Below are 16,412 nucleotides of genomic sequence, written 5' to 3'. Positions count from 1 at the left end.
AAAGGGCAGTGGGCCTTCCCAGATGGAAGGACCTCCTCACAGGTCTCTACTGAGCTCTGCCAGGAGAGTGGAAGGCACGTGATTGAGTACAGTAAAGGAAGGGTGTTCTTTTTTGGAATGTAATGAATCTGAAAGAGAGACCAGGCCCATCTTAGAACTATAACTCTACACAGGTGCTCTAGCATCTTACAGCCCATCTTGAGGAGTTCGCCCCCCACCCAGGATGACTGTAAGGAATCCTGGTGATGCTTTACCTCTGTCTTCAGATGTTCACAGACGGATCTTCAGGGTCAAAATGGAGAGCACTAAAAGTGAAGTGTTAGTAATGTTTGGTGGGATGAAAATTTTCCAGCATTGTTGGTTCAGAATCCAGTGTCTTGCCTAGATCCAAGGAAGCATACAAGGAGAATTAAGCCATGTCTTCATTCAAATCCAGGCTGAAGTGTGATTTGAGGGATGAATGGGGTGTGTGTGAATGGAGTACAGGTCTAAAAAGACATCAGAATAATTTTTTATCCTTCTATAATTAACTGTTCATGATTATATGTAATAAGTATTTTCCTAATAATGCCGCTCTTCAACTTTTTAAAAGTAATTTATTTTTATTTTATGTGCATTGGTGTTTTGCCTGCATGTATGTTTATGTGAGGATGCCAGATCCCCTGGAATTGTAGTTACAGACAGTTGTGAGCTGCCGTGTGTGTGCTGGGAATTGAACCCCAAACCTGGGTCCTCTGGAAGAACAAGCAGTGCTCTTTACTGCTGGGCCATCTCTCCAGCCCCTTGTTCTTTAACCCTTTCAAGTGAAAGCTAGATTACAAGTCTCCATTAATATTACAGTAACTCTTTGGTTGGTTGTTTTACTTTTCACGGCTGACACCTGAACTGGGCGTGGTAGTGCACACACTTCATTCCAGCACTGGGGGGCAGAGGCAAAGGGAGCTCAGTGAGTTTGAGGTCAGCCTGGGCCACATAGCAAGTTCCAAACAAGTCAGGGCTACATGGGGAGGCCGTGTCTCAAAAAATAATAAAGACTGACACCTAAGGATGAATTTTATCTTTCGTCCAAACACCAAATCAGCCAATCTCCCCTCTACTTACTGCGCTGGCTAGCCTTCCAAAACCGTATTACATACTGGTGGCAAGAATCCACGTTACCATGTTGACTCTCGTGGGTCTGCTTTCAGCCTGAGGGTTATGAAAGCCTGGAGTTTAGTATAGATAAGCTTGATCAGAATAAATAAGTTCCTTCTTCTAGACTACTAAAGCCTCATCTTAATCACAAGTGGGTATTAGTTTGATCACCTGCCTTTGGATAGCTGACAGGGATAATCACCTGTTTAGGTGTCCGGCCTCAGATCTCTCTCCAGTGTCTTCATGTCTGCTGTCAGACAGTCATAGTACCCTGCAAAGTCTCTGTAGCATGTCTCCCCTGGTTGTCTGTCATTCCTGGTTGAAACTCTGACTAATCCTATCTCTGGGATTAGTCCCATTCTAGGACAGGGCTGGTGCCCTGGCCTGCCTGTTCCGTGGCCTCTAGGCAGGATGCTGTGGCCGTTCTTACTCAGAAGAGATGGATATAGGACAGAAGGAAATTCTTGCTTAGGCCATAGAAAGGAACATAGGAGCATGTGGTACAGACTTGTAATCCCAGCACTCAGAAGGCAGAAGCAGATGGATCTCCGTGAGTGCTAGGCTGCAGCGTGAGACCCTGTCTGTAACTAAGAGAAGAAGGGAAGGAATGCATGAAGTGCCACTCAGCTCGTCTGGGGGTGGGAGGGGGAGGAGGGGCAGCTCTGTGTGCTTGAAGTCCTGCACTTACACTCAGCTCTGTTTCGTTCTGCTGTTTAGTTGTTCCCCGCCGCCGGGTGTGCTCCTGGAGAAGGACTATGAAGTTTACCGGGACTACAGTGCTGACGGCCAGCTGCTGCACTACAGGTAGACCTGCCTGATGGTGGACACACCTGTCCGCTGATCCGCTGAGTGTTCCTGGGTGGGCTGGCGATCTGATTGAGTAAGACGTAATAGGAGCACCAGGAGAGTCTGTAAAGACCACCAGCACCATGGGTGTGGGCAGAGGACACTCAGAATTGCCCTAACTTCACTGGGAATTCCATTTTGGAAGAACCTTGGTGCTCTCCTCAGCCTGTGGCAGAAGGATGAGGTGTGAGTGTAGCTGGAGTTTTTCCAGTCCTGCCTGGCCCACGCCACCAGGACAAATCTCTCTCACCCGCCAGTCCCCCAGTCGCTCAGACCCAACCAAGTAAACACACAGAGACTTATATTGCTTACAAACTGTATGGCCGTGGCAGGCTTCTTGTTATCTAGTTCTTATATCTTAAATTAATCCATATCTATTAGTCTATAAATTGCCACGTAGCTCATGGCTTACCGGTACCTTACATCTCACTTTTCATGGCGTCTCTCTGCCTCAGCCTTCCACTTCTCAGAATTCTCCTCTCTCCTTGTCCCGCCTGTACTTCCTGCCTAGCTATTGGCCAATTAGTGTTTTATTTATTAACCAATCAGAGCAACACATTTAACATACAGAACACCCCACAGCATATGAGGGATCCTTAATGTGTGTTCCACACCTGTGCAATACTGGTCACGTCCTTGAGAACACTTGCCAGGCCCAGTCAGGAGACCCAAGGTAGTCATAGGGAGGAAGCAGCTTCTGGCTTCTCGGCCCCAAGTCCTCAGACAGAAAGGTAGCAGACACCTATAGCCTTCTTTGTTGGTGACTGTTTTCCTGTGGGACACTTCTAGGGCATAAAGCAGCGTACTATCCCTGAGGGTGGTCAGGGTCCTTATCACAGAGCACCAGGAACAGCGTGGGTCCTGGGGAAGAAGTTGAACAACTTGACAGGCCTTGAGAGTTTAGCCCATTGATTCGTTTCCTAAGTAGAGACAGATGTGGAAGAGAATCAGTCTGCCCTGGTCCTTCATGTGGCCATGTAACTACAGGTGTGTCCCAGGTCTCCCTGGGCTTCATTACCCCATCAGCAGTACAGTCTGGTAGATACTTACCTACATGGGAACAGATCAAATCTCAGCTCTGGCCACAAGGCTTGAGACTCTCCACGACCCACCCTTCAAACACGGCAGTGGGCCAGAGAGCTGCACTCTTTATGGCAGATGTGCCCATCAAGCCTTTGGTTGGCAAGCACTGCCACAATCCTGCCACCCCCGGGGAGCTATTACCCCTCTAAATCAGGGGGCTGCCTCATTAGTAACGTGCCCATCACCATCTATCTGCAAATAAATACCTGTAGCATTTTCAGGGAAGCAGGGCCCCTTACAGCCACAAGACCCAGGAGACGGAAGAGGCTCTCTAGGCCTTTCTGGATCCCTTAGGTATGGGTGGCAGATGGGAGAAGCAAGCCACTCAGGGGTCCTTCCACCCGTCAGTCCCCACGATAACAGTTCAGCTACTCTCAGCCCTAAAAAATGCATCAGCCACCCCAGCTGACATGACCAGCCTCGCTTTAAAGGCCTAAAGGCCCTCCGCAAAGTCCTCCAGCTGTTTGCCCCCAGGTCTCCAGCCCTGTTAGCTACTATCTGTGTTGCATTTTTCATCGTCTTTGGCAGTCACTTCCTTTTCCCTGCTCGCAGTGATATCATTGGAGATTCCTTTTAGAACCCCATATGGTCTCCCAGGTAGACCTGGACAGCACAGAGCCAACAGCTACATTTCTAAACCAGGAGACTCTCTGGGCTCTGCTGCATTCCAGTGACCAGCCCAGGCTACTGATGTCTGATTCAGCCTGGCAAGTGTCCTGTCCCTCAGCAGGGGAGATGGTCTGGTCTCAGGTTCGGACTGGAGGCTGCTTCACATAAGGCAGCCCGACCTTCCCCCTGTTGTATTGCTTTTCTGTCTGTCCGACCACGGGAAGGAGTCCACCCAAATCTACCTGAGTGAATATGTGAGTTTATGGGCTTACTTACAGGAGTATAAGATACCCAGAACATGTGCATCACTGCAAAGTCTACCACGTCATGAATGATGACTTCATGGAAGCTCGTCATTGAGCCCCACACACATCCTATATATTCTCACATTTCCTAAGATCCCTTGCAGTAGGAGGGCAAACAGAAAAGAGCAATGGGAGGGATGGTTGGGATTCCAGGACAGAGTCCTATGACCCTCCCCTTTCCTCCTACTAGGGATTCTTAATAGTCCTATTATGGACATGAGACCCTATCCCCCCCCCCAAAAAAACGGGTACCATTCCCATATATCAACCTATCACTGTATTGTTCTACTTATCCCATTGCTGTGGCTACCAAGCCATTGTTACTCTACTCCAAGACCATGATGGAATAACCATGAATGCCAACAAGGAAAAGCCACACTCAACACCCATTCTGTTATTGTTGCCCGGTCACTGAGACCTTGGCACAAACACCAGTGACATCTGGAGAAGAGGTAGGATCACAAGAGGATATTGGTGCTTTTGCAAGAGCCCTAGAGCCAGAGGTTTGCTTTAGTGGGATCTCTGTGACTTGGTGACTGAATACCTCTTGAGAAGGCTAGAAAAAGGGTCAGGCCTCACCCAGAGATGCACTTGATCCTCTCTGCTGAGAATGCATCCTCATCTGATCATCTTGGCTCCAGAGAAGGGGAATTTGCTGTCCTTAGAGCCTGTACAACACACAGGTATGGGCAGAGTCACTCAGTTCTAGAAGTTCCAAATGATTCTTGAATAGTGAGTGCCCCCGAGAAAGGCTTCCTCCAGGCCAAGGTATCACCCCACATGGCTGGGCATGAGAGAGTAGAGCCAGTGACCCAGCTGGCACCAACCCTGATGACCTGCAGCAAGGGTTGCTGCAGGAGACAGGAGCCGGCGGACTGCACTCTGGCCTTAGAATCCCTACCTTGTGCCTGAGGGAGCCCAGTACTTGATCTCACAAGCTGTCCTGCACAGCACAGATCAGCACAACCTGCAATGGCAAGAAATCCAGGCACTTGTGAAACAAATTATGAAGGAGTCAGAGCTGACCAACCCCCAGGCAGTGAAGCTGCCCACAGTTCAAGAGAAAGTGAATACAGTGTTTTCTGCTTCCTGGGTGCAGAAAGCTTGCTAACTTGCTCCTGGCCCAGGAATAGCATTTGCAGTTAGAAGTGCCCAATGTGTGCCATTGTCCTACTGCTTAGCACCTCAGTCTGTGGTTCTTGTCTTTCTAATCCTCATCTTGGCACCAGCTTTGGGTTTCTTATGACGAGAAGTCACAGAGAGGCGAACACAGGGAGAGAGAAACAGCAGTTCTAGAAAGGAAAGGTAGCAGAATGTGGGGGCAGTGTGACGGAATGGCATCCTGCAAGCCAATGCCCATTTACAACATGGGCGGGCATTCAAGGATGAGCATTGGAAAGATGGGAACACAGGGAGTTCAGCCTTTGGGGTAGAGAAACTATAATTACAGGTGAGAAGCAGGAGAAGCACTGAGGTCTGCAAAGAAGGAACCTGCCTATGGTTCCATATGACATCAGTCATTAATCAAGAAATGTCTTCACAGACTTGCCTACCAGCCAGTCTAATGGAGACATTTTCTCAATTGATGTTCCCTCTTCCCATATGAACCTAGTTTGTGACAAAATGACAAACATACAACAACAACAACAACAACCAAAAAAACAACCAGCACAAAGAACTACAGGCAATTGATTGCTGCTGGGAAAGGGAGAATTAGTCTTCTAAGCAAGCTCCCTGATAGGTTCTCCAATCCCAAATGGTCAGCCCTAAAGACATGTACATATGAACAACACTAAATGGACTTAGCAGGGTGTGTGTATATGTGTGTGTAACAATAATTGAAAAACGGGATGAATCTGGGAGCGCAAGTTGGTAAGGGGAGAGTGAGGAGTGAAATCATGTAAATACAGTACTCAGATGAAAATCTCAAAAATAAAATAGAAAAAATATTTAGAATAAAACAAAGAGGCTGGAGAGATGTCTTAGCACTTCAGAGTACTTGCTGCTCTTGCAGAGAATCCAAACCCATATGGCAGCTCAGAACTCCAGTTATAGGGGAGTCTGACAACCTTGTCTGACCTCCACAGGGACTGCCCACACATGATGCACATACATACATACATGCAGGCAAAACACTCAAAAACAAATACAATACTTAAAATAATAAATATAAACAGATCATCGTGTATACATTTTAGAGTTACCAGAAAATCACTTTAATGAATAATAATACATATGTGCAAGATATTAAATGACAATCATAAAGTCAGGTAGATTCATGAGAGGGCTGGGGGGTGTAGTGTTCCTCCCAACACTATGTGTGATTCCTCCTTTTCTTTCCTGAAACGGGGAGAGGGAAAGGGGAGGCAAACACCAGGTCACACCACTTCACTGAGGGAGGGGGGGGAGGCAGCACCTCCTGCAGCTGATACAGCAGGTGACTGAGCATCCTGAGGAAATGTGCATGGACAGGTCTGGGCCAAAGCAGGGCAGTCTCACCCAGGCCTGATTTGTGTGACAGCACTGAGGTCTTCATTGGCACGTGTCAGTTCACCTGGAATAAACTGAACAGACCTAGAAATGTAAGCCGCCTTTCTCAGAAATTGTTTGTGATTGAGCTGCATTAACTCTTTGGAAAAGGAAAGTCGCTCAAGAAATGAAGAGCTGTTGATGAGGTGGTTGAAGAAGTGACTGTGGGAGACTGGGGCCCGCTTATTGTCACTCTTCAGACATTTTGTCATCTGAGAGTGATGAACACTTAAACAATTTGAAGGAGATCAGGGTCATGTGTATCTGGCAGGTGAGTGGGTGGGTATTATATGTGGGACTATCCTGCTTTCAAGGTCCTTAACCACTTCTTAAATTGTAATAATAAGTTGGGTACAGTAGCACAGGCCTGTAATCTCAGCACCTAGGAGGTGGAAGCAGGATGATCAAGAGTTCCGTGTTACTTCAGCTACATAGCAAGTTTGAGGCCAGCCTGGGCTACATGAGATCTTGTCTCAAAAAAGGGAAAGTGAGGAGGAAGGAGGGAAGAAGATTGTGTCAGAACAGAAAACGATAGGGTCACCTCACTGTGTAAGTTTCCTCACCCACCCTTGACTGTCGTGAGGGAGTTCATATAGCACACTTCAGCAAGAAGTCAACTTATCCTGGGTATCAAATGGTGATGATGGTGAATTACTAAGATTTAAGCCAGTCTAAAAAAACCATCAGGTGCTGAAGAGGTACCTCAGTGGTTGAGAACACTTGCTCTTTTTCCAGAGGACCTTCAGTTCCAATTCCCTCTTCTGGCCTCCTCGGGCATGAATGCACATGTACACAGATATGCATGCAGGCAAAACACCCGTGCACATGAAATAAAAATTTTAAAAGAGTTTCAGGTGTAGAGATGCATGTCTGGTGTCACAGATTTTGTTTGCTGCATTTGTTGGGGGAGGGTTGCTGGGAGTCACCCCTAGAACTATACGCATGTAAGCAAGCACTTTTCATTGGCCACATCTCCATGCATTTTCCTTTATATTTCAAGACAGAACCTCACTGTGTAGAACGGGCTTGCTTCCAAGTGCTGGGATTTGGCTGGTAAATGGATGGATATTATGTGCACTCCCACACCCAGCCTAAATATGTTATTAATCCACCCAGCCTTCAGCACTTTGTTATAGTACCATGAATGGACAAAAATAGTTTTTTGCTTTTCTGTATTTGTGTTTTGCCTGCATGCAAGTATCTGCACCATATATATGGCTGGTGCCTGCAGAGACCAGAAGAAAGCAGTGAATCCCCTGGAACTGGAGTTACAGTTAGTTGTGAGCTGCCGTATGGGTGGTAGGAATTGAACCCAGGTCCTTTGGCAGTGCAGACACTGCTCTTAACCACTGAGCCATCTCTCCAGCTCCAAAATGGTTTTTAAGCAGGTTAATCTTGAGACTGTTTCTATTCCTAAGGATCTGGGTTCAATTCTCAGTGCCTATATGGTGGCTAACAAGGGTCTTTAACTCCAGTACTAGGGATTTGCTGCCCTCTTTTGGCCCCAACAGGCACTGCATGTGCATGTTGTACAGCTAAGTATGCAGACAAAACACCCATCCATACACATAAAAAAAAATAGATTAAGATGAGTGTAGTAGCATACACGTCTAATCTCAGCACTTGAGGCAGAGGATCTCAAATTCCAGACATAGCCACCCAGCCTTTCTAAACAAGCAGACAGCATTGTTGAGTAAAGCACTGATAAATAGAAGACAGAGGAGAAGAAACTCTGAAGGATGGAGAGGTGAGAGATTAGATCTTGTGAAAACAGTGTGGTGCATAGTGAATTGTAACTAGAGTCCCAGAAGAGGAGAAACAAAGTAAATGTGATATTTGAAATCACAATAGCTAGTTTTCAAAAAACCATGCAAGATTATCCAATGACAATCGAAAAGTGCGGAACTCCTAGTCAGAGGGTCACACTCCGCGGTCTGGGGGGAGAACAGAAACCTCTTTCGTGGAACACTGTTCTAGGTCCAGCTTCTTGCTACTTCAAGCATAGCCATGAGGTGCAGGGCCCTTCCTGACCTCAGGCCTGTGGGACAGGACATAGGTGAGCGTTGTGTCTGATGTCCCTAGGGGCAGTGACACCTACTTCATCAGTAAGCAGAAGATGCTGGATACTCACTGTGACCTTGCTGGTAAGGGACCAGGATTGAAGCATTATGACTTTTGTGAGTGCCCTTGACCTGATACAGGTATTCGTAAAGAGATGAGGGAAAAACAAGTATGTTTCTGTCAAAGTAAAAGTGGTGACTGGGGGACCAAAGCAAGGGAGAATCACAGGAGCCTTCTCTCAAAACCGGGCCCTGTGGTGCTGGGCTCTTCTGATACCTGAGCCATTGACTGGCAGCTCCAGAAGCCGCTGTCTGCCTGGTATTAGACTGAGCAAGAAACAGCTCTGAGGTGGAAGACCTCTAAACAGAGCACAAGATCATTCCAAAAGGAGGAAGATGCTGGGAAACTCTCAGGCTGGATGGTGGGGCTGGACTTAACTCTGCCAATAACTGGGTGTCGCTCTCCACGCAGGACCTCCTCACTGCGATGGAACTCTGGTAACAAGGAACGCATGCTCATCAAGGTTGCTGACCGCGAACCCAGCTTCCTCACTCCCCAAGGCAATGGCTACCCCTCAGACAGCCAGCTGGGGGGGCATCACCGCAGACCCTCTGGCAGCCAGCACTCCCCTAGCCTGCAGACCTTTGTCCCCGACACTGATGGCACTGTCTTCTTTCCGGAGAGGCGGCCGTCACCCTTTCTTAGGAGGGCTGAGCCCTCTGGAAACTGTTCACCACTGCTGATACAACCCCGAAAGCCCTCCAGTGACTCACAGCCCTCCTCCCCACGCTATGGCTATGAGCCCCCACTCTATGAGGAGCCTCCAGTGGAGTACCAGGCCCCCATTTATGATGAACCCCCCATGGATGTGCAGTTTGAAGCCAACAGCCCCTACCAGACTGGCTCACCACAGAGGTCACCAGGCCGAAAGCCCCACCCATTCCTGCAGACTACCAAACAGACCCCAACGTCACCCTGCCAACAGCTGATGCGCACCAAGCAGAAGTGCCCAGAGCGCTTCCTGAGCCTGGAATATAGTCCTGTAGGCAAGGAGTACGTCCGGCAGCTGGTGTATGTGGAGCAGGCAGGCTCCAGCCCCAAGCTTAGAGCTGGACCCAGGCACAAGTATGCACCCAACCCAGGTGGTGGCACCTACTCCCTGCAGCCTAGCCCCTGCCTGCTGAGAGACCAGCGCCTGGGGGTCAGGTCTGGAGACTATAGCACCATGGAAGGGCCCGAGTCACGCCCAAGCCAACCACCCACACCACTGCCCCAAGCCCAGGAGGATGCCATGTCCTGGTCCAGTCAGCAGGACACCATGTCTTCCACAGGCTACTCCCCAGGCACTCGTAAGAGGAAGAACAGAAAGCCATCTCTGTGCCAGGTCCCTAGCACCTCTTCCACTGATGGTCCTGGCGACCTGCTAGGAGAGCAGCCTCTGACTGAAGAGCGTTCTCCATGCAGGTCCAGCCTTACCCCAGTAAAGGCTGAGGCAGACCTAGTGCGAGGCACACCCGAGCCCTTCCTGGCGCAGGCCCGGCTGGCCTGGGAAGCACAGCAGGCCCATTTCCACATGAAGCAGAGGGGCAGCTGGGACTCGCAGCAAGATGGCTCCGGGTATGAGAGTGACGGCGCTGTCCCCCTGCCCATGCCTGGGCCCGTGGTGCGAGCGTTCAGTGAGGATGAGGCACTGGCTCAACAGGACAGCAAACACTGGAAGCGGAGCACCTTTGAGAAGCTGGGCTTCCCCCAGATCCTGCTGGAAAAAAGCATCTCTGTGCAGACCAACCTGGCCTCTCCGGAGCCTTACCTCCACCCCTCACAGGTGAGGGCACAGGGTAGGGTGGATGGGATCTCTGGGCCCACCAGACATCGGGTCATCACAGGGCAGAACCCATGGCATGGGTGTGACCTTTGGGGGTTTTAGAGCCTGAGTCTAAGGCCCCGTGACCGGTTGTCAGTGAGGTACCACTGTAGGATGCCACACAAGGCTGGAGGGCATAGTTCCACGGCTCTGCCCTCTGGAATCCTGGCACTGATATTCTCGGTCTTGCTTCAGACTGACTCCATTATCCATGCTGGTCTTCTGCTCCTGCCCAGCAGCACCAGAGCCTACAGAGGGTCGAGTTAGAACCCAGGGGCCTCCTCAAGATGGTGTGACAGGTTTATCTCCACCCACTGGGGACGGCTTCAGTAATTTCTGAGCAGCAGCTGTCTTGGGTCCCCATATGGCTTCTGAGACCTGCTCTAGGCTGTGGGAAACAGAATAATCAGGGACAATGCTTCCCTTAATAAGAGGATGGGCTCTGGTTATATAGGCAGAGGGGGGGGACCTGCAGGGTCAAGCTGCAGACAAGTGATAAAAGAGCCAGGTCCTCCAGCACTAGGGTCACGGGGTCATGCAGAGGTAGGAATGAGGCTGGTAGCTTAGTAGCTTTGCCTATAGGAGGTGGATGCTAGCGTCCTTAAAGGTGTCGAGATGGCATCCCCATCGAAGATGTCATGTACCTCCCTCACCCACAGTCAGGTTTCCTGAGAACCAAGACCAGGGCTGTTACTCTGTCCTCAGCCTCTTGGTCATGTCTCCTGGGCAAGCTGAGACTCCCCTGGCTGGCTCACACCTTTTAGGGCTCTAGTCCTGCTAGGCCTGTTTGCCTGCCCAGCCACCCTCTGATGGCCCAGTCCCGTTTGTCCTTCCCAGTCTGAGGACCTCGGTGCCTGCGCGCAGTTTGAGAGCAGCCGGCAGAACCGCAGTGCAGTGCCCAGCTCCAGCTGTGTCTTCCCCACATTCACCCTGCGGAAGCCCTCCTCCGAGACGGACATCGAAAACTGGGCCTCCAAGCACTTCAACAAGCACACCCAGGGTCTCTTCCGGCGAAAGGTGTCCATAGCCAACATGCTGGCCTGGAGCAGCGAATCCATCAAGAAACCCATGATCGTGACCAGTGACCGGCATGTGAAGAAAGAGGCCTGTGAAATCTTCAAGCTAATCCAAATGTACATGGGCGACAGACGGGCCAAGGCAGACCCCCTGCACGTGGCCCTGGAGATTGCCACCAAAGGCTGGAGCGCACAGGGCCTACGGGATGAGCTATACATCCAGCTGTGCCGGCAAACCACAGAGAACTTCCGCCTGGAGAGCCTGGCCCGTGGCTGGGAGCTCATGGCCATCTGCCTGGCCTTCTTCCCACCTACCCCCAAGTTCCACTCCTACCTAGAGGGCTATATCTACCGGCATATGGACCCCGTTAATGACACCAAAGGTAAGGCCCAGCATGTGGGACCCTCAGCACCCCAGCTTTGCTGCTGCTGAGGTTAAGGGCTATGGAGAGGGCTCCTAGCCATGCTGGGTAACACCGGCCAGTTCCAAAAAGATATACAGTCCCCTGGAAGACCCCAGACCCCTTATCCTCTGCTTTGTGGGCATCCTCAGAGAATCCTACCTGAACTCTGGGAAGAGCCCAGGCAGGCCTGGCAGAGATAAGACGTAGAGCCTTGTGTATCCACTCTGCTCCAAACCTACCGTGGCTAGGGGCAGGCATTGTCAAGCTCCTGTACCCTTACTGCACTCGGTTTTGTTACCCTGTTGTTAGAGAAGATGCCTGGAGAGGCTCAGGCCATCTTCTGTGTAGGGTCTGGGCCAATGGCCTAAGCAAGGAAGAACACAGTGACCAGGATGTGCCACCAAGCTCCAGCCCACATGCCCATCACTTAAGTCTGGGAGTTCCCAGCTAGTGGCCATTATGAGCTGAGTTGCCCTGTGAGGGCAGAAGGTGGTACTATCACAGATCCCATGGCTGCCTGGGGCCAAGTACAAGGTCCCCAGAGATATGCCATAGTTGTATGCTGGGTAGTTGCTCTGAGCCCTGGGCTAGCTGGAGTGACCACACGGCAGAACATAGGTAGCTGTGTGGTCGTCTTCCACCTCAGCAGTTGTTAAGTACCTGTGTAATGTAGCCACAGAACTGATGTCTAGATGTACACCCACATGCTCAAACACACACATGCTTGCAAGCTAGATCACACAGTGCTGGACATTGCTCCCTGGGAGGAAAAGAGCCCATCTTGGACTAGAAACTGAGTTTCTGTTCAGGGCCTCTAGGCCTTGTCCCCAGCAGGTATGGGGAAAGCCGTTTTCACAATGCTGTGGGGTTAATGTGTACACATGAGGACAGGGCAGAAACCTCATGGCTTGAGCAGCCTCCTGGAGAAGGTGTGCAAAGCATTGGTACGATGCAGTACCTCAGCCAGTTGTGAGTGAAATTTCAGAATCCATGTGATTTCTGCCCCAGGCACACTCTTTTTGGAATAAGTACTGGCAGATGTGTAGCTTGGCATGTGGTCTATGTTCCCATACTTACACGGAGGACTAAAATCAGGTTCCAAGCAGCTTGGGACTACCATAGGCTTTAGTGGGGAACTCAAGAACCCCAGGCTTTGGTCCTCTTAAGCCTTTCTAGAAGTAGGGGGAATCCTGGGAGCTGTATTTTGTTGACCTCATTGGTCGCTTCCTTGTCCTCTTCTAAGGGCCTGTCAGTTTGAGCTCTAGGCTATGAAGATTGTGTCTTCACTTCCTAGTGCAGTATGAGGCCCACACACACCAAAGAGGGAACTTGAGTGAGAGAGTGAGCAAATGAAGATTGGGAGATGGTCAGAGGCCTAGGAATCCCTGGGTCAGCTGGCCAGGAAGAATGTAACTGGGCCATTTCTGTAGGACCTTCTGGGATGCTGCCCTTCACACAGACGCCTCTTTCCCAGTGTGTTAGACCTGTACTGTCCCGGCTTACACAAAAGAAGGAAATGGATTTAGCCTGGGGTCTGTGTCTTGACAGCACCCCATTTAAGGCTCATAAAGCCTTACCTCTGGACTCTAAATGATAAGCAACCAACAGGTGGCTTGCATCTAGGCTGTGGGGCCTGGGCTGCTCTCACTGTCAAAACCCTCATCTCCATCCCTGGGTTGCCTCAAGTTAGCCTGTGTAGAGCTTTGCTTGGCCTGGAGCCCAGAAGAGGCCTCTACATACAAGCTGGTCAGCCCTTTTTCAACAGGCCTAAACAGCATTGTTCAAGAACATGGGTCCTAGCCAGGCACTTACAATGCCAGCACTCAGGAGGCAGAGACAGAATTGAATTGTTTTGTTTTGTTTTGTTGTTTGTTTCTTTTTTGTTTGTGTGTTTGAGACAAGGGTTTCTCTGTGTAGCCCTACCATCCTGGAACTCACTATGTAGACCAAGCTGGCCTTGAACTCAAAGATTTGCCTGCCTGTGCCTCCCGAGTGCTGGGATTAAAGGTATGTGCCACCACTGCCAGGCTGCTACTCCATATGTTTTTAAGTAATTTGTTTATTTTTATTTTATGTGCATTGGTATTTTGCCTATGTGTATGTCTGTGTGATCTATGCTGGATCTCCTAGAACTGGAGTTACAAACAGTTGTGAGCTGCCATGTGGGTACTGGGAATTGAACCTGGGCCCTCTGAAAGAGCAGCCAGCTCTTCTAAACTCTGAGCCATCTTTCCAGCCCTTGTTACTCCATAGTTTTAAGAAAGATGGGGTTGGGGATTTAGCTCAGTGGTAGAGTGCTTGCCTAGCAAGCGTAAGGCTCTGGGTTCAGTCCTCAGCTGGGGGGGGGGAGGGAATGAATGAATGAATGAATTTCCAGTGTCTAGCTAAAGATGGTGAAAAGATGTCTGTGGTGGTACACGCCTGTAATTTCAGCTCTTGGAAGACTGAGGCAGGACAATCATAAATTTAAGGTCAACATAATAACTCTAACATAGTTAAAAGCTACATGGCAAGACACAATCCCCAAAATAACAAGACATGAGCAGGTGGCTCAGTGGTTAAGAGTGTATAGTGTTCTTGCAGAGTTCCCAAGTTCAATTCCTAACATCCATATTTGGTGGCTCCTAACCAACTATAACTCCAGTTCTAGGGGACCTGATGCTTCTGGCCTCTGGCCTTTGTGGATACGCGCACCCACAAGAACATACACCACACACACACACACACACACACACACACACACACACACACACACACACCTTTTTTTAAAAAAGTCCTTAAAATTAGACCTTATTCTGCTGTGAAGAGACATCATGACCAAGGCAACTTTTTTTTTTTTTTTTAAGATTTCTTTATTCATTATGTGTTCTGCCTGCATGCACACCTTCGTGCCAGAAGTGAACACTCATTATAGGTGGTTGTGAGCCACCATGTGGGTGCTGGGAATTGACCTCAGGACCTCTGGAAGAGCAGCCAGTGCTCCTAACCTCTGAGCCATCTCTCCAGCCCCTAAGGCAACTCTCCAAAGGAAAGCATTTCTGTGCTCCCTGTCACACTGATAATAACTAAACCTCTGAATCTGTAATTAGTGAAGAAGAAGAAGAAGAGGAGGAGCGTGTTGGAGGGCCTCCCACCACTAGCTTGTTACAGGTCTGGAGTAATCAAGTCTGGTCTATGTGAGGTAGATGGTAATCTATGAACATCACAGAGGTCCCAGAAACCGTCCCACTCAAAAGCAGGTCAATTTTCCTCAGAGGTGGAAGAGCTAGTCATTGAAGAAAGGGAGGTCTTTCTTGAATAGTGCTGAGAAGAACTGGACTTGCAAACATGGAAGAAATTAATCCCAACCTTCATTTTGCATTATACAAAAAATTAGCTCAAAATGGGTCATAAACCAGACAGGCATGTGGCACACTCATTTAATCCTAGCACTCAGGGGCAGAGGGAAATGGATCTCTAGGCCAGCCTGGTCTACAGAGGGATTTCCAGGATAGCTAAGACTACATAGAGACACCCTGTCTTAAAAAAAAAAAAAAAAAAAAAAGTCATGAACCAAAGCATAAAACTCCAAACTATAAAATTTCCAACATAGGAGAAAGTCTTTGTCTTCCTGGATTAGGCAGTAACTTTTACATAATACCAAAAACACTGTCCATTGGAAAATTGAACTATCAAAATTAGATGTCCAATGAGATATTGTTAAGAGAATGAGGAGCTTAAGTGTAGCTTGGTGGTAGAGCATGTGTGTCTCTGAGCTCAGTCCTCAGCATCTTGCCCCTAAGAGAGTGGAGAATACAGCCAGTTATACAGGCTGCAGACAGAGAGCAGAAGTCATGTAGACTGATGTATGTGGTTATGGGTTAAAGTGTAATCATTAGTATGAACTCATATGTACTCTGAAAAGACACAGCTCAATAACTGCAGAAGTGTTTAGAGAGGCGTATGTGCACCTAGGGACATGTATTTGCTGCTCTGTCAGCTGAGAGACCCTTAGAAGCAAGGATAAAGTAATGGCAACAAGCATACATTACACCCATTTTTCTGGTTTCTAACTATAATTTTTCATTCTAAGAAACCATAGTTCTGGGGCTGGAGAGACGGCTCAGAGGTTAAGAGCACTGCCTGATCTAGAGGTCCTGAGTTCAATTCACAGCAACCACCTGGTGGCTCACAGCCATCTATAATGGGATCTGGGTCTCTCTTCTGACCTGCAACTGTACAGACAGCACTCATACATTAAAAAAGTAAATTTAAGAAAAAAAAAAAAAGGAAAAGAAAAATAACTGGTACTTTAAAAGAAAAAGGAAGAAAAGAATAGTCCTTTTGAGAAATGGTTGCTTTCATCCTAGTGTGGAGGATATGGAAGGTGGCTGGGGTACCGGCACAAGTCTGTAAATCTCAGCACAGAGAAGGCTTGAGGCTGGAGGATCTTGAGTTTGAGGTCAGCCCGGAGCTATACAGCAAGGGCTCAAAAATTCAAGACCTCAAATATTCAAGGGCGTGTTCGCATTCAAACCACGATGAGCTCTCATATGAAAACTTTAGGATTCTGAAGTTTAGT

General features: G+C 48.9%; 1 protein-coding gene across 2 annotated transcripts in view; it reads left to right on the top strand.

Moving 5' to 3' along the window:
• The window catches only part of Arhgap39 (Rho GTPase activating protein 39), a 105,331-nt gene that overhangs the window by 80,293 nt on the left and 8,626 nt on the right, over positions 1-16,412 (top strand). For both annotated transcript variants that reach the window (XM_028870993.2, XM_028870991.2), the window contains exons 4-6: positions 1,852-1,938; positions 9,039-10,392; positions 11,269-11,830. In XM_028870993.2, the coding sequence (XP_028726826.1) occupies positions 1,852-1,938; positions 9,039-10,392; positions 11,269-11,830 (2,003 nt within the window). The remainder of the gene's footprint in view (positions 1-1,851; positions 1,939-9,038; positions 10,393-11,268; positions 11,831-16,412) is intronic.

The sequence above is a fragment of the Peromyscus leucopus genome, chromosome 20, assembly GCF_004664715.2.
Source record: "Peromyscus leucopus breed LL Stock chromosome 20, UCI_PerLeu_2.1, whole genome shotgun sequence".
NCBI lineage: Eukaryota > Metazoa > Chordata > Mammalia > Rodentia > Cricetidae > Peromyscus > Peromyscus leucopus.
Note: the sequence above shows the minus strand (reverse complement) of the source record. Positions and strands in the feature narration are given on the sequence as shown.